Source organism: Strix aluco, chromosome 15 (assembly GCF_031877795.1).
Source record: "Strix aluco isolate bStrAlu1 chromosome 15, bStrAlu1.hap1, whole genome shotgun sequence".
Classification (NCBI taxonomy): Eukaryota; Metazoa; Chordata; class Aves; order Strigiformes; family Strigidae; genus Strix; species Strix aluco.
The window spans coordinates 5,175,194-5,192,859 of record NC_133945.1 but is presented as its reverse complement, the minus strand read 5'-3'; the positions used below and the strand labels follow the sequence as shown (position 1 = coordinate 5,192,859).

Sequence of the window (17,666 nt, the reverse complement as noted above, 5' to 3'; positions counted from 1 at the left end):
ACAATAACGGAGGGGTTGGACCCGACTCTAGACTTCAGATAGGGGGAAAGCAAAGTGCTTTGCTGATGTAAAAAAAGGGAAGGGCAGGAAAAGTCTGCCCTGATGAACACACACCAAAATGAACTCTTCTAATCAAGCACTGATTTCTGCTCCCGTGAAGACAAATTGTGATGCTGAAGCAGAGCTAAAACAAAAGAGGCAACACACCAGACAAACTCCAGCTTTTGCATTCACCTGAATACAATTTCACTGGTGGCATCTGTATAACTTGCTGAACAAAAGCCCAACTTTGGGCCCATTTGCGTGCCTAAATCTCAGTCTGCACCAGAATTACCAGTATAATTAAAGGGCTAATTTTGTATGGACTTAGTTACAGTGTGGTCTCACACGGTTGCCCTCGGAACACTCAAGCACAGCCCACTGAAGTCTGAGAACAATTCCCCCTGACACAGCTGAAATACTAAGAGATGCTGCACTGAAGGTGGTATTTGAGGACTCCTTCACTAGTTTCCCACTCCCTTAGCACAACTGGTGCTGCTCTCTGCAGAGGCAAGCCCTTGATTAAGTAAAGGATATGTTGAGGATAAATAGATTTAAGCCAGATTTAAAATCAATTTAAGTGTGTTCCCAGAGCAGCTTTTCATCCAGTTGTATTAAGCCAAAAAAATCTGTTTGGACATAATAAAATGCAGGGAAATCAGGCACACGATGCTCACTGGAGTGCAACTTCTGGCACTGCAGTGCATGAGAGCCAGTTCTAATGCAATTATGGAAATAACCGCACTCCACATTACTGTGATTCTCATTATGGATAAACTGCTCATGCTTTGAGAGTCACAAGAGTGGCAATCCAAGTTTAATTTTCAAGTTTAATGAACATTATTTACCAACTCCCGCATTCATACTGACAAGCGCTTTTCAAATGGCAGGACATTAGCTCCTGGCCTACACGCTCCCCAGAGTTTATATTTCCAGATGCCTCCTGGTCCTGCTACTAAAGGGTCAGAAGTCATTATCGCTTTCCTCTAGTGGCTCCGGCTTTCTTGCTCGGTGACCAGATTTGCTTGGGGAGATTTCCATGCTGTTGTCTTCTATATCATCCTCCTCCTCATCTTCATCTTCATCCAGGTCAATCTCACTATCCCCCGAGTCCTCCTGCAGGAAAGCAAACAGAATTAACGACCAGTTGGGTTCTCAGATGGCAAGGCACCTTTGCCAGCTCCAAAGTCAAGGATGGCACTGCTGGCTGATGCTGAGTCCCTCCCTCCCCTGCACTCTGTGCAATCACGCACCTGGGGGTTATGGGGAAGGCTGCTTGTCTGGATCCAGATTTGGACTTGCTCTGGGGAGCTGCAGCACATTCTACAAGAGGTTTTGTTCCAGCTCAGGCTGCTATGCTGCTGGCCTTCCAAAACAATGAAAAGCCAGAGCTCAGCTGCCTCTGGGAGCTAACAGCCCACATGCCTTTCACCAGCAGCTCCCCATGTTGCTAGACAGTGGCTGCTCCATTCAATTGATTGCAAACCTCCTTCCCCATTTCACGGCGCTGACAAAAACAAACTCCCTGACTTCTGCTGAATCTGTGGTATTAAAAACCTTGCAGGGTGTTTAAGTTTAAAGGGATACCTATTGCGAGACTGAAGAATCAAGGCATAGTGGAAGAAAATTAACTGCAGGAGAGAAACCCACCTGTGCCTTGGTGATGATCTTGCGTGTGCCTGGCCGTGCTGGGGCAGATCTCCCCTTGGAGAACCAGAGTGGAAAGAACAGGAGAGGCAGAGCAGCAGAAAGGAAAAAAAAAAAAAAGTACAAGGATATAAAAGAAAACATAAAGTAACCAGAATGGGAGCAGGGGAGAAGGCAGCAAAGCCAAGTACAGCTCGGGCATGTGCCACACCAGCAAGTGACGGAGGCTGGGCATACAGCTGCTGAAGCCTTCTCTCTTCTCAACTCCATAACCCAATTAACTCTTTCAGGGGTTCAAACCAGCCTCACTACTTTCCTTCCCTGATCTCAGACACATTGACGCCTGCAAGGGTCCCTAAGCAAGCCTCTCAGCCCTGGTGCCTGCTGAGATGCTGTATTAAAAGGGTAGAGCCATGGGACAACCAAAGTGGCTGCAGCTGAGGTCAGTAAGAGGCCAAATGCCTTGACTTTCCACACCTAGATGTGCTGGGGCTGTGCCAACAGGGAGATGTGGGAGAAAGCTGTGAACAGGAAAGTCCAAAGAAAGGAGAAATTTCAGAGAATGACTATCCAAAGCTGGCAAGAATGTGGTCAAGGACAATCAGGCAGCACCGTGACTAAGGTCACACCATCTTCACCTACAGCATTGGCACTCCTGACCCTACCCAGAAATGTTTCTGAATATCACTCCCCAGAAGGCAACAGTCTCAACCACATCCAATCTGGCTGAAGCAAACAGCAGAGCGTGGTCTGCAAGCTCCTTTCAAGAGAAAAGGTGAGGATGGGCAGAAAGAAGGGCAGCTCGTCCCTCTCCAGCAAGAGACTTAACTCCTTATCACTATAGTGCCTCCAGGTCTCTGCAACAAACACTTTATAGCAGTGGTATCTCTGCTCTTTGGGCCCTGCCTCCAGGAGAAACAGTCTGCCCAGAGCTTTGCATGGCTGCCCCAGAGGTGTCAGCCAGCCACGGCAAATGGCTTTTGTATGCGGTGGTGAACATCGTGAGTCTCCTACTGTTCTTATGTCCTGTAGAGGTGGATTCCCCCATCTGCTTCCCTCCCGTTTTAAACCTCCTCCTGGGGACCCCGGAGCCATGCCAGCTCCATTAACCTCTGCTTCCTGATCCAGGTCAGCGCTCTGCTGCTCCCCAGGGTCCGGTGTCTGTAATGGGCCTTTGTGAATTCTGAAAAGCAAATTCTTTGTTTCACAGAGGTTTGATTTCTATGCCATGAAGACAGCAAAAGGCAGGGCAGTACTGAAAGATGGACAATCCCCCAGCAGCACGGGACTTCAGAGAAGACGTCTGAACTAGCATGCCCTCCTCACCTAGACAAGCAGCACAGTGGGGTGTCTGCTGCACAGCGACACAGAAAGGCTGCATCTACACTAGAAGGTTAACAGACAGCACAGGTTCAAACCAAGTTCACAGTCATCATAGTTTTTAAGTGGTTGTACTATTTCCTAACGCAGTTTTGGCTTGTGCCAACCAGCACTCTCCAAAACTATTCCAGCATCACCCGGGGAACCAGACAGGCCCGCTGCCCTTGGTTGGCAGCTTGGATGCCAGCACCTTTTAGGGATGGTGGGGAGAGCTTACTGTATGGATGCAAACCATATCACAGCAGCTGGCTTCAGCTTCCTAGTATAGATGTAGCCGCTTACAAGTGTCCAGAGGCATAGAAAGATTGCCCACGTATGCCAAAGGCTGAGCACTACAGTCAGAATAAGTGCCTGTGTGTACCTGTTTAGCCACTGTCCGCTCACCAGGTCAACCATAACCAGATGCAAAGCCAGTAGCCATGGGACAGGTTTATCTGCAACGCAGGGATCCCAGGGCACAGCTCACAGCTCTGCTCTCATCCCTGTCATCTGGAGGACTGAAGATGTACTAAGATCCTGTTAGTACAGGCCACTGAGAGGGCTCCAAGGAGTGTGTCTTTAGAGCAACATAGGGGATTTAGATCCATGCATCTAACCCCTGCTACACTGCACCGATTCCCTCTTCCCAGCAATCTGCCCCAACAACTTAACAAAACAGCATTCCTGCAGCCCATGTGCCACTAGTTATGCACTGCAGGCTAAAGCACAGGGCAGTGTGCAGAGACTCCAAGGGCAAAAGAAAAATAGGAAAATATTGTATCTATGTAGATGAGAGAGCAGTCAGCTGGAGGAAAGGAGGGGAAAAGCAGGGCTAGGGCATGAAGTTTCAGCAGATAAAAAGGTGTTTCTCTAGCTGAGGAGAGGGCTGTCATTCTAAAGCACTGTCAGAGAAGCTCCACAGGCACATGGGATGGTTACTTACATCTTCCTCCGTGTCTCCACCTTGCATTGTTCCCACAATCCGTGTGCCAGCTCTTCCTGCAAGAGCAAAGAGAAGCACCATAAAACCTGGCTCATTGTTAACACTGAGGGAGAAGGAAAGATAAAGTTCAGAGTTTACATTTTAGAGGATTAGTCAAACAGCAGTGAGAGGATGAGTTCCCAATGCATGTAAAGTCACCCCCCTCGTTAAGCCTCAGCGCTCAGGAGAAGGTAGAAGAGGGTAAGGCTCTCAGTAATTCCGGTCAGGATGGTATCTCCAGAGCTACCTTATGCTGCTATGACAGTTCTGACAGGACAAGAGGCAATGGACACATTAAGAAACAGGAAATTCTATCTGAACACAAAAAAACCACATTTTTTTTTACTGTGGGGGCGGTCAAACAGTAGAACAAGGTTGCCAAGAGAAGTTGTGGAGTCTCCATCCATGGAGACAGTCAAAACCCAACTGGATGTGGTCCTGGGCAACCTGCTCAAACCTCCTGTTTGAGCAGAGGGGTTGGACTAGATGATCCTGAGAGGTCCCTTCCAACCTAAACAATCCTGTGAATTGGCATATTCCTTCCTCTGCTTTGGTACACAGAGAACAAAAGCCTGTCTTCTCCACATGGTAAGCCTTCTGTCTTCAGAGCACTCACTATGCTCAGATCCTTGCTGATATTCCAGTAGGGAGGACTGAGATCTCACAGGAATCCTAGGCAGCGCCAAGGTAAACCTCAAGAATTTCTTGTTGAGAGTTGGATGTGTAAGTCTGAAGAGGGAGGTGGAGATCTCAGGCTTGTAGGGAGTTCACTGAAAAGGGAACACACTTGGCACCTGGCTTTGTTACTTTTGGCTCTGCAGAGGCCATATGAAATGGAGAAGATGCTAGCATGGCCTCCTTTGCTAGGAAGGGAGCCCGGAAGGTGTTGGAAATGGGTATTGCAGAGTTGTGACCAGGGAAATTCTGCGTGTGGGCTGACTGGGTGACTCAGCCCTGCTTTCTGCAGCCACCAGAAGTCACTCAGTGCCAACTGGATGACTATTTAACTGTCCTGTTGTGACCATTACATTTCACCATCTGTTTATCTCCTGTCATCACTAGTTTTCTCTATGCCAAATATGGATTTTTCCATTCTAGACAAAATCTATTTTATTTTTTTTAGCATGAAAACAAAGCAACTTTAAAAAATATCCTGTCAAACCTCTTTTTGTACCTCCCAAAGTACAAAAGACGACAGGTCCTTTTCATCCCCTTTGCAGACTGATTCAGGTTAGTTGTAGCAAAAAGCTGGCGAACTCGACCAGAAGTCAGCAAAAATCCCTTCCTGTGTCAAGGCAGATAATTTAAAGGATCTTCTATCTTTAAATAAAAAGTGGTGTCCTCTATCCATCTTGTTGCTGATAACACAGGCAGTGGAGATGGGATTATAAGAAGAGTCCTGGACAGAGGAGCTTTAGAGACACTTGCTCTAATATACACCAGCTTAAACTACGTAAATTTGTAAATTTGGAGACGATTACAACTGACATCATTAGATGGCCATGGAAGCACATTTTTGCCCAGCTTACAGATGGCTCCAAGAGTTTAACTGCAATTTTGCTCCACAGAATGGCTCAGCATAAAGTGTTAGATAGGGAATTATTACCTCAAAGGAGAAAGCAGCAGGGAATTCCTAAAATCTACTGATAAGACAAAGCTGAGAGAGATCATGAATATAAAAAAGAATCAAGATATCACATAAGGGGAGCTGATGAAATAGGACAGTTCAAAAATGCCGAGGGAAGAACTTAGAGAATGCTAACAGAGGGTCTGCAGGATGCCACTCTTCCATCAGTGGAAACAGCAAGGATCTTACAGGCATCTAACTGCTTACATTTGGAGAAGGATGAGAATCGGGTACTGCCCAGACTTTGAGCCCTACATTGTTTAAGCCCGGAGCCCCTCTTTGAACTAGTGACTGTGGGATCAGCAGTGTTAGGTCCTGTAGCACTGCCCTGGGACACTCACAGGAGACACCCCAGGATGCAGAGGGGCCGGAGCTCCAGGTTGTGCACTGTGCTGTAGGCTAAACAGGAGAGAAAACAGATTTTCCACGTTGGTAGGAGACCTTCCGTGACAAAGGCAGGAGGGTTATTTTAACTTTCAGATTGTAACCCCCCAAGTTTCCGTGTGTGGGAGCGAGGAGTGGCAGGTGGCTGCGGTGCCTTTTCGCGTGTACTGGGGTGGAGGCAGGAAACAGAGGAGTCATCTGCACAGGACAGGGCAAGCTGGCAGGTACGGGGGTGTTTGTCACTTGAAATTTCCTGGGTTCAATTGAGCTGGGCTCAGCTTGCTGCAGTGCTAGTGCTGCACCACTCTGGCCACAGAAGCTCACACAGCTTCCAAGCAGGTGAGAGCCTGTTATGTTTACTTACAGATAATGTGAATTCATCCGGGACAGGCTGTACAAAGTGATAATTAGGTAAAATGCTAGTAATGAACAGACTGTAATTCACTGCACCTTTGGATTCAAATCTAATCTCTGTGCATCATCATGGTCTAAAGCCACTGAGCCATCAAAGATCAGAAGTGAACGTGCATCCACGATTTTAAGCCTGTGAGCATTTGCCATTTTTCCTCTGTGTGTGATGCTTGCCATTGTACTAACCCATGCAGCTGCCTACAATGGATCCACAGGACTAGAATGATTTACATCTTCTTACCCAGCAGTGGGTATATGTTAATGCTGTGCCTGACAGCACGAAGCAACATTTAACCTGAGAGGTTAGGACAACCTACCATGAGGGGAAGGCAGATTTGCAGCTGAAACATTTTGCTCCCAGTTTGGAGATCTGCATTCAGTCTCCAGCACTTAATGCAAATTCACAGTGCACTCAGACAAGACACCTCCCTTCCCTCCGCACCACCTCCACACACAGAAAACCAGGATAAATCTTTTGCCTGATCTTTCTGATCTGCGTGCCCTTTGGGCACTGCATTCTTAAGGGCGAGCGTAGCCCTTAGCACAAGGCCCTGATCTCAGCAGCATTTTCTAGGCATTGCCAAAGTATGGTGATTAATTAAGCACACCACAGCTGCTGCCCGGGATGAGCATACTTCTATTTATTTCTTACACCTCCATGAAAAGGAAATTCACTTGACCTGTCTCCCACCATTTCAGACCTACAACCTCTTCTCCACTAGGTCCAGCGTCGCAATGGCCACAATACAGGCTGAAAACGTACAGAAACACTTCCCTCCCAGGGAGCACTTAACTTTGCTGACACAAAACATACAGCCAAAGACAGCTCAGTTGGGAGAGGATGCTGAGATGGTGGGAGGAAGCTCTGTTTCAAGTTAAGACAAATTAATTTCTGTGAATTCCAACCACAGCCCCTTTTCGGTGTTTCCAAACACACTTGACTGCCTCCTTTCCCCAGCTACATGAGCCTGGTAATAATGTCCAGCAGCTGCTATATCAGGAAACTAAAGACTTTGCAGACTCTTATCTGGGGGATGGGAATCTGCAGAGATTCCACACAGAAGGACATGAAAATGAGAACAGCAGCTGTATCAGCTTTCTCCCTCCCCAGGTTCGTTTCCTCTGAGTACTGACAGTCAGACCCAGTGGCTCAAACAGTGTTGACTGTTTTTTCTCTCCTGCTTGACCTGAAGAGGCAAGGAAGAAGAGACTAATCTGACTCTCCAAAATGCTTTTATAAGGTTTACAATTAGGACTTGATTTGCTTTACTAGAAAAGTAGATTCACTCCAGGAGCACAGTCACAAAGACCCACTGTATGCCATGTGTACAAAGTCCCAGTCAGAGTAAAATTGAAGTTCACAAGGAAAGAACTTATTTTTAAAAGTTCATGGAGAGCAACACCAGTTTGGTGGAGTCCTCTGAGGAGCTCTGAGAGCAGGTGCTTTCGTGAAATTTTTCCCCTTGACTTCATACATTATCAAATAGCTGGAGAACTTGAACCCTGCTAATGCACAGCCAAATACCTTCCCGCCAGACCCATTCTTCAGACCTCAGATTTCTCCCTCTGCCACCAGCACGGTACATGCAAAATCCAGACCCACTCATCTCCTTATTTTCACAGACTCTGAATCGAGGCAAACACGTGCAACAAGATACCTGCAAACACCAGGGCTCATGAAGAACCATCAGGAAGAGAGCAGCCTGGCCAGGTTAGATTTTTGTTTCTGTTGCTCTGTACTTCTTGTTAACTGCCAAGAAATCAGGTGGGGATTTTCAAAGGAGCTCTGAGGTTAAAACAATGATCACAAATCCCACATGGAAAGGAAAGGTGAGAAGAGTGCAGCACCCAGCAGAGCCTGTCTCACGGCTGCTGTTCAGGTGTGACTCACCTCTGCCCACCTGATGCCACATCAGGTCCATAGCTCTCCCTTCTGTGCAGACATCAGAATCTATTCTGGCCTCTGAAAGCATGAGATGCAGAGTACCTGCAAGCCCCACGGAGCATGTGAACTGCAGATCCCTGGTATCTTTGGGACTCAGGCCTTGCCATGCTGGACAGGTTCTTTAGTCTGCGGCTGAAGTCTGCACGTGCAGCAGACCCTTGGCAAATCCTCCCTAGTGGCACTTGGGTTATCAAGTGTGGCATGACTTGGACCACGACATTTTCTTATGTTTCTCAACAGCACAAACTCCGCCATACTCTGACTGCAGCAGTGGGGAGACCCTGATCACTGTTTCTTAAGGGTTTCTGAACAGACTGATGGGGGGAATGACTGGGGAACAGTAAAGAGGGAGACCACATCCTGCACTAAGCTGCATGCCAGTAAGAGGCAGCTGTCCCTACGGATGAAGCTGAGAGATCAGGGATGGGATCACACAGCATTAGAATGATGCCTAGACAGCTGCGGTGGGCTTCAGCATGTTTTTCTTATCAAGACTCATTTCCACAACAGAGAAGAATCCAACATTTTGAGAAAACCTTCAGACTTGTTATTATCTTGTAAAGATAAATGCACTTGCATATGTTTCTTGGTCTTGGACTCAGAGATGTAATTTCCTTTAGGAACCAGAGAGAAGGGAATAGACTAGTCATTTAACATGTGTTTTTAAAAATTAGGCAGGTGACAGCCATGGGAACTGGATGTGAACAAGACATCCAACAAGGAGCAGGCAGCTGTTGCACATTCCTAATTGAATGCCTCCACCCCCCTGCATTTTGATGGCACACCTGTGGTTTCTACACACCTGGGGAGGTTAGAGGGAAGAAAAACATTCTAGAAATTCAGCAGCAGAAATCTGAATGTGGTCATGAGCTGGAGAATTTCCACAAGTAGAGTCTGACCATTTCCACTGAGAGCCAGACTTTTCTACTTTTCAGCATGCATGCTGTATGGAGGGATTTAGAAACAGGGCTGTGTAGGCTCACCTGAGAAGATTTCTTGCTACTATGTCAAAGCTCCCATTCTCCCTACAGGACTGAAAAAACAAGGGCTAATTCAGCCTCCGCAGCCTTGCCCCCCAGCATGCAGAGTACCTTTGGCCCTTTCCCAATGTCTGCTGTCCAGCTTCTACTTAATAATCACAAGCTCAAGCTTAAGAAGAAAACCAAGACAAGGAGGCTAAACATCATCATCTCAAAACACTGTGTGTGTGTCACAAGAGCACCATCAGCATGCTTTGGGTATGGGCTGCTCGGCACTCGCTGCCTCTGTGAGGTGCATCTGTACAGGGCTGGGGATCCCTGTGGGCCTGGCCACAGTGTGGGAACAGCTGGCGCTGGCAAGCTGGCCTGTGGCCACTGAGACACGGGACCAGGCTCCCTGTCTGCCCCTGGATTCCTCTCCGGTTTGACTGTCGCATACTTGGTTCCACTTCCTCCAATAAGGTACACCTTGCTTTCTTAATAAGACCCCTTTATTCTCATCTGCTGCATCCAGAGATATATTTCTTCTTGCTATGTTAAACAGTGCAGGTTTTCACAGGCAAATATTTTATCCATTCAGTAGCAAGTACACTTGCTACCTGGCTGCCAGCACATCATTACCACATTGATCCTCTGGGTCCCTTCTGTGAAGGTAAGAGGCTCCAAGAGAGCTGTTCTCCCACTGTTTGACTTTGGACTGATTGTTTGCTGAAAAACATTTGGAGTTTTACAAAGCTGTCTTCTTACAATAAAGACCAAATGGGTCTGAAGTTGTTACTGTCTTGGTCGTAAAGTGGTCTCTGTGGTCTGAACAGGACAAAACCGCCCCTTAACACCAACATTATAAAAGGAAATGTAAGAGCTAAAACATTCGGATAATTGGTTTACAGGAGCTGAAAGATCCTGGCAGGGGGGAATAGAGGGTGATTTACTATAGACAGGCACAGTTCCACAGTTCTGCAAGCATGGATCATTTCTGCTTCATTCAGTAGCATTTCCACTGCCTACCCTGCTCCAAGCACAGACCGTGCCAGTCTGCCATGGCCTACCCAGTCAGCCAGTGCTACCACTGGGAAGAGGAGAGATCCTGAATTTGCTCATGATGTCAAAATGCATTTCAGAACTCTGGTCCAAATGAGACTGGAAAGATGGATCTGCACATGTAATCACAACATTGCTTCAAAATCTGCCCTTTTGATAGCGTGGATAAAAAAAATCCACTTTAGTTCAAGGGGAAACTGCAAAGGTTCTTAGAAAAAACCCCAAACATTACTGAGGGTTAGACTACATTTGTGAAAACCACATCCAGCTCAGGACATCCTGATGAGGGTTGGAGCAGTTTGAGAGCGAGAGGGAACCTGAGGGAAGTTCCTACACTCTTCTCCAGGCATTTTCTTTCAGCCAGTACTGGAGACAGAAGGCCAGGCTAGACAGACCTTCTACATTCCCAGGACAAGGCTTTGCATTCCTCACCCTGATGTTCACCCCATCGCACATGACCAACCACCCTGCTGCAAGCTGCTGGTTTAGGGCCTGTTTCAGGCAAGAGGTTTGTCTACACTGCAGATGGTTAAGACCTTCAACATGGCAAGAATTTCTTTTTCTTTGGTTCTCAGGCAAAACAGAGTCTTATTCCAAATGCCATCACTAACTCATGGTTTGACCTCAGGGAAGTCCATGCATCTATTTTATTTGTGTAACAACCTCACTTATCTATTGCCAGACAGAATAAAAGTGGCTATGAATTTTTATTCACATTGACAATGGTCAAATTAAAAGTTACAGATGATAAATCAATGTATTCCCTTACTTACAAAAGCAAATGATTAGTGACACATGGGTTTATTATAATGTCCCATCAAGGAGGAGACTTGCCTGCAATTGTGATTTAGTGAAATCTACAACTAACAAAACAGGTTGTAGTTTCACAAACCCAGATTGCCAGCATCTCTCAGTTTGGCAACTATCTTCCTAGCCATTTATTTTCACCCCCATGCCTGCTCCCCTCCTTGTACAGAAGATGTCCTGGCTGCCTAAAACTGGGTTTGCTGTACCGTTGAATCACAGCCATTGAACTCAAAAAGAGACAAAGCTCCATAGCACATTACAGGTCCCTCCTCTACCTGCTCCTGTCTATTCCTTTTTGTACAGGTGAAATAAGGGTTCAATTTTCTCTCTGTACCACAGGAGCTAGCAGCCTGTCATGTCTCCCGCAGCTAACACTCTTTTCTGCTCCATGGGAGACTAAATCCTATACCTTCAAGTCTTCTAATTGGCTGAAAGAATAAAACCAGGAGCAACATTTTCAAAGCTGCATTTAGTTTGAATTTTGCTGCATCTAGACCTGATGAAAGGACTCCTGAGGGTGAGGGGGAAAGTGTTGGTTTTTCTCAATTATACCAAGTGGCCTAATAAGAGAGATTATGTCTCCCTTAGAATCTTGCCTCTATAATGGCAAAACACACTGGAATACCTGCCCACCTATTACAGAGGGAGGAAGTCTTATCTGACAATACTAATGACCTGGAAATTAGAGATGTAAAACTGAATCATAGCAACTACAGGAACCAACCACAGTAGACCATTTCTCCTTAGTTTGAGAGCAAACATGGTTCAGAAGCACCACCACATAAGAAGACAAAAAGGTTCAAATACCTTCAGTTGAATCAAGGAGAAAAACAGTAATTAATACAAATAACGTTCTTGTTATGCTACCTTAATAATTAAGCATATTTTAAATGCAAACTACCCATGCTGAAGAACATGTACAGATTCTTGGTGTGCTTAATGACAAATAGCCAGTGAACGTTCAGGCCTGATTTTCTAAAGAAGCTGACGCACCTGACATTAAACTCAAGTCTTGAGATATCTCCAGTTCTTCAGTTGGTGAGGTCGAACATATAACCTCACTGTCGATGAGGGACCTGGGCCAAAGGGGCCCGTTTATACAGATGGAGAAGTGCAGATCTGAGCCTGTGCTCAAGGCTAGAACTGCCTGTCATGTAAGTGTGCACTCTGGATCAGGCTGGAGCTCCCAAAGGAAAGCTCTGGCCTGACTGGTGTGTCTTGATGCAGTCCAAGCGTTTGTTCCTATTTTCTGGACAGATAAGAGTGGGGGCAGGACTGAGCAAACTCACTCTAACACCACCAGCAGAGATATCCCAAGGTTGAGTTTTCCAAAGCAAAAAGTGTAGACATGTTGAACCAAAGCCAGTGGTATGGACAGAGATCCCACTGTTAATCTCACAGCATAGCTACAGCAACTGGGCGACTTCCCCAAGATGATGGTAAGTAACTTCAGCAAAGCAGAAAAGTGAGCCAGCAATCCTTCCCTTAAGAGTCTAACAATGTTTGTATCCATCTCTGCCAGCAGAGATTGCACTGGAGCACTGTAGGACTGAAGCGTTGTGAGTTAGAACGGGGAATACAACCTTACTCCTCCTGGAGGACCTGTAGAAAAGGCACCTCAGGAGCCATTTAACATACCTGGAGCTGCTTCAGTAGTTCACAGCAGGTGAGAGGCAAAGAGAGGACAGAGAGCTAAGGGAGGCTTCCAACTTACACAGATATAACCAGAGTAAAGACTGGGACAGTGACTGTGTAGTCAGCAATTGCTATGCTCAGAGTATGCAAAAGTCAGAGGATAATTATCTGCCAGAAGCAATTTACTAAACACTATGAAGAGATTTACAAAAGCATAGAAAGCAATCTGAACAGCACAGCAGAGAAAACATCTCAGGGATTTGAACTGCTTGCTTTAAGTCTGACAAGCTAGTGCCGAGTCTCCAGTAAGTGTAATTAATGACAACAAAGCTCTTCCTAGAAAAAATTCTACTTGCAACAAGATCTACAACTTTTATAATAAAGCTTTTTGCTCCAAAAACTGGTATTAAGAGCTGACTCTGACTGCAGCCAGTACCCACATTGCTTGGTTACAGATGCCCTCTGAGATGACGCATCACTAACAGTTACACAGTCACTCCAAAGCTCTAAAAACTGTGATCAAACTTTTCCTCAAAAAATGGCAATGTAAAAATCCTTAGTGAATATTAGTGTTTCTAGCACTTACCAAGAATTTTCAAGTTTTATGAAACACAGAGGAACTGAGGATAAAAATGCTTGAATTATATTTACTTGAGAACTTCAGCTTCTTGCTCTGGTCTCAGTCAGAGAGGGGAGAGCAGAATTCAACTCAGAAAAAATGCAGATTTGCAGTTTATCTAAGCAACAGGTTCCAGCAGAAGTAGTGGCACATGAAATTACCCACACAGGCACTTCAGCCAGATCCCAGAGAGGCTTTTGCTGATGGTCAGAATCACTCACCACTAACAAGAACGCTAAGGAGAACTAACCTGATCTCCTGGTTTCATTTTGCTTGACTATAGATTAAACAGAACATCTATTTTTCTGCTTAAGTGAAACACAGATGCTCAGACAATAATTTCTCTGAGTTGTTTCTGACCAAGGCTCTAGTAGAATCAGCAGCCAGAGGCTGCAGTTCCACTCCATGTAAACAGCAGCAGAAGCCAGAAGTCCTTCCTTGAAAGAAATAACTCAGGTGTGTTGCACCCGACTGTGTCAGTGCAGGTGGCTTTATGGACTTGCTAAAGGTCTCATTTTGACTAAAACTCTACTAGAATGAGTGTCAACAGCTAAAGGGAAATAAATGCTTTGCAATGAGGAATGGTATTACTTTTCTAAGGCTTTGTATAAAGCTACTTCAAGAATCTGTAAGGCAATACCAAGGAAGGATTTTTCTCACACAGTACTTTTATCAGTAAATAATCCTTCATTTTCTCCCCTGAAACCAATATGTTTTCTCTACAAGACACTGTCCTCTTACAGCTCATGAGAACTGAGCAGTGCCAAGGTCCCTGAACGATAACAGGGTCTTCTTACATTTAAGGTTACTCAGATAATTCCAGCATATTCTTCTGAATAAAGGCAACTAAGGAAAGGTTAGGATACCTCGCAGTAATGTTTCTGTGGTGGTGCGCTGCTTCATGATCTGCCCGTCTTCCACTTCACTATCGGATCCTTCATCTTCTTGAATCTCTATGTCAGAATCGTCCTTATCTGGTTAAAACAAAAACAGTTGATAAGTATCACTCAAACCGACCTACAACTCAGAAGAGCAGCTGGATACAAGAGAAGCTAGCAGTCTCTACCTCTGTTCAAGTCCAAGATCAATTAAAAATGCACTTGCATTGGCTCAGCTGACAGGCACAGGGAAATAGCCAACATCCACATCCTAAGGAAGGCATCCTTCTACGTGTAAGTGCCAAAGAAGCATACAAGATAACAATTGTTTTGGGACGATCCTCAGATTGTACCATAAAAGTGCTGTTCTAAATACACTCTTTGAGTATGAAGCATACGTACAGTCAGAAGGTGTTATTTCAGCAACTGATTTAAAGATTAAAATATTTTAAAAGTGTTTGGGAAGTGTGGGCTTATTAATACATCTTCCAGTCTTTTACCCTGACATAAGCAATATCAAAAACTGTCCCCTTAGACTCTTTGCTTTTCATTTAATCATAGGTTAGAAAAGCACAGTGCGACATCCCCAGATAAACAAAAGCAGTTACAGCCAAACCCAAGATGCCTGGAGAGACAGGAAAGCTTCCAAAGATGCAGGAACTTCTTCAAATATTTTCATAATCTGCCTTCATTTTCTTCTTCCTATCCAAACTAAAGCTGATTTAGTCCCTTACTCCCAGATCCCCATCACCAAACTGGAACAAACCTAAAGGACTTAGATTAAATTATCCCTCAGATGTTTGAAAGGATGACAAAAGTCTTCAGATACTTAAAAGTGCCTGAAAAGGGCAGACTGTTGACCATGTCAGCTGTACAAGTCCTACCTTGAGGCTCACATGCATGGTCATCCAAACTGATTCTTCTCTGAGCCTATTCTGAAGTAAAACAGTGGGTGGGAAGTTGGTGCAGAAGTGTGCGGGAAGTTTGGAGCAGGCTCTGCTCCATGTAAGTCTCCTTCTATCCCATGAGCTTCTCTCCTCTCTCCTTGTTCATGCCAGCCTGCTTGTGCAAGCTCCTTGGCTCGCTAAGATCAAGCTGAGCTTTCCAGCTACTGCCCACATGTGATTATTTACTTCTCCCTTCAAACATTCAATGAGCCAGGTCCTCAGCTCCTGTCATCCGATGGACTCTTCTCACTTGTGTAGGGATGAGCCCCTTGGCACCAGCTGATCCTACAGCTCAGAGCTGATGCTGAGTGGTGGCCTGCCTGCAGGAGCTTATGGAGTTAGCAGTGCTATGGCAAACCCAACAGGACCCTGTCTGAGGTAAGCACCCAGCCCAGCAACAATAGCTGTTAATTATTTAGAGAAAAGAGGCAATTCTTTCCCAGGTACATTTAATTACACACATGTCTGAGCTGAAAATAGAAATAACTACTTTAATTATGATTAGTAATGAGCTGACACATCTTTGCAATATTTAATTATCGGACAATATACAAATATTAGACATTTTTCCATGATCTTTTTCATTGCAGTATGAAGTTAATGACAAAACATAACGGCAAGGGATGTATTGATACCCTGGTAAGATTACAAGGCTCCAGCAATGTTAGCTACAATTTTTATTTGTGCTGTACCTTCCTCTTTGGCAAGTGAAGGAATCGCTCCCTGCTGTGTGACCTGAATACAGTTTCTGTTTACCTGGTATTCAGGAAAGCGAGGTTCTGTTCAGCCCTTGCCCAGGCAAACTCCCTGGGAAGAGCCATGTGGAGCCTAAATAAAGGATTCAGGTTTGTGCTCTGTATGTTAAAGAATGAGGCTATCTCATCTGCGATGGCTCTCACTGCTACTACTAAAATGTCCCTGTTCTTGTGTGGGGTTTTTTTTCCCCTTCCTTTTTTTCTGCTATTTTGAGCAGCAATTCCTCCCTTTCAGGTTTTGTCATTTGTACTTGTCCTGTTACGCAGCACCACTGGCCAGAGCTGAGGATGCTGCAGAGAGCCCTTATGATTCCTCTGCCAAATCATTTCAATTTCATCCCCATTAGTACTTTCTGCTTCTTGCTGGGATCTCCTGAGCATGAGCTGCCAGCTGAGATGGGGACTAATGGAGCCAGTGCTCTCCGCTGACAACCCAAAGTGGCAAACCCAGCTAACACCACTTTGGGGACAGGACTTAGAGCAGAGAGGCACAGCAATGTGATTCTGCTCTGGTTGGGGGCACAACTGTAACAACGTGGGGCTTAAATTTTACATTTCACTTTTCTGGAAACCTTTTTTTTTTTTTTTTTAAAAAAAAAACCTTTTGTGGTAACAGACTCTCAGATATAATATGTAAAATATACTTCCCTTGGGACAAAGCAGCAGTAAAAAGACAAGAATAAACAGGAATGAATCTGCCAACCTCCTTCCTTCCCACTGATGGCTCAATGCTCTCCTGAGGTGAACCCTTCCACCTCCCTGTAGTGCACTCCTGGGCACTCCAGCCATTTCTGACTTATTTCAACTTGCAAAAAAGGAAGCTCATTTCATCATATAATTCCCCACAGTATCTTTCTGTTGGAAAGTGGGACTTGCAGGAAGACCCCACGGTGAATAAGTGCCTTGCAATAGAAGTGGTAACTACTGTGGAGAGAGAATCAGTGGCTGGAGGGCCCCAAGCTGCTGCTTTATGAAAGGAAATGGTTTAAAGAGTTTTTTTGCCCCCTCACCCAGCCCTTTTCTTCTTTCCTTCAGGTTCTCTGCTATTCTCAATCTCCTCTTTCTCACACTATTTCTTTTATCCTTCTCCCCCACTAACTCAGATGTTGACATGTTGCCTGTCAGTGATGAAGTTGCAGCTTTCTGCTGTTCAGCCCACATGTGGATGCCGCAGAATACCTCTGGCAAGCCCCAGAAAAACCATGCTCAACAAGCCAAGCCAGCAGCAACTGCACACCCAGCTTTCATTTATGCCTTTAAAAATCCTGGATTACCTTTTGATACAAACGAAGAGAAGATTCACGTGGTGAATTATCAGCATATAAGCACAGTGCACCACTTTTCCTACCGAGTTGTGACTCAGAAACAAATCTTGTTATGGATCTATGGTAAGAGTTTGGATTTTCTTTAAACAGATTAGCTGGAACTCTGATGCACAAACCCCAACACAAAGCGTGCAACAACAACACAGGAACAACGGTGAACGCATGCGGGAGGATGAGAAAAGTGGCAGCTGCAAATGCAAATTCAGCAACAGTAAAATTTCTGCCTCCAAGCCTCCTGCCCATCAGCTGGAAACACTTCAAGCACCTTTTTCCCTTACAAAAAAG

At 45.3% G+C, this 17,666-nt stretch overlaps 1 protein-coding gene across 5 annotated transcripts in view; it reads right to left on the bottom strand.

Moving 5' to 3' along the window:
• Positions 1-826: 826 nt before the first annotated feature.
• CLUAP1 (clusterin associated protein 1) overlaps positions 827-17,666 on the bottom strand; it is a 70,714-nt gene continuing 53,874 nt past the window's right edge. For 3 of the 5 annotated variants that reach the window (XM_074841236.1, XM_074841240.1, XM_074841239.1), the window contains exons 10-13: positions 14,343-14,450; positions 3,989-4,044; positions 1,690-1,743; positions 827-1,155 (exon numbers count right to left, since the gene is read on the bottom strand). In XM_074841236.1, the coding sequence (XP_074697337.1) occupies positions 1,003-1,155; positions 1,690-1,743; positions 3,989-4,044; positions 14,343-14,450 (371 nt within the window). In that variant the 3' untranslated portion in view covers positions 827-1,002. Of the gene's footprint in view, positions 1,156-1,689; positions 1,744-3,988; positions 4,045-14,342; positions 14,451-17,666 lie in introns of those variants that run through there. The other 2 variants (XM_074841237.1, XM_074841238.1) reach the window with 2 other exon arrangements.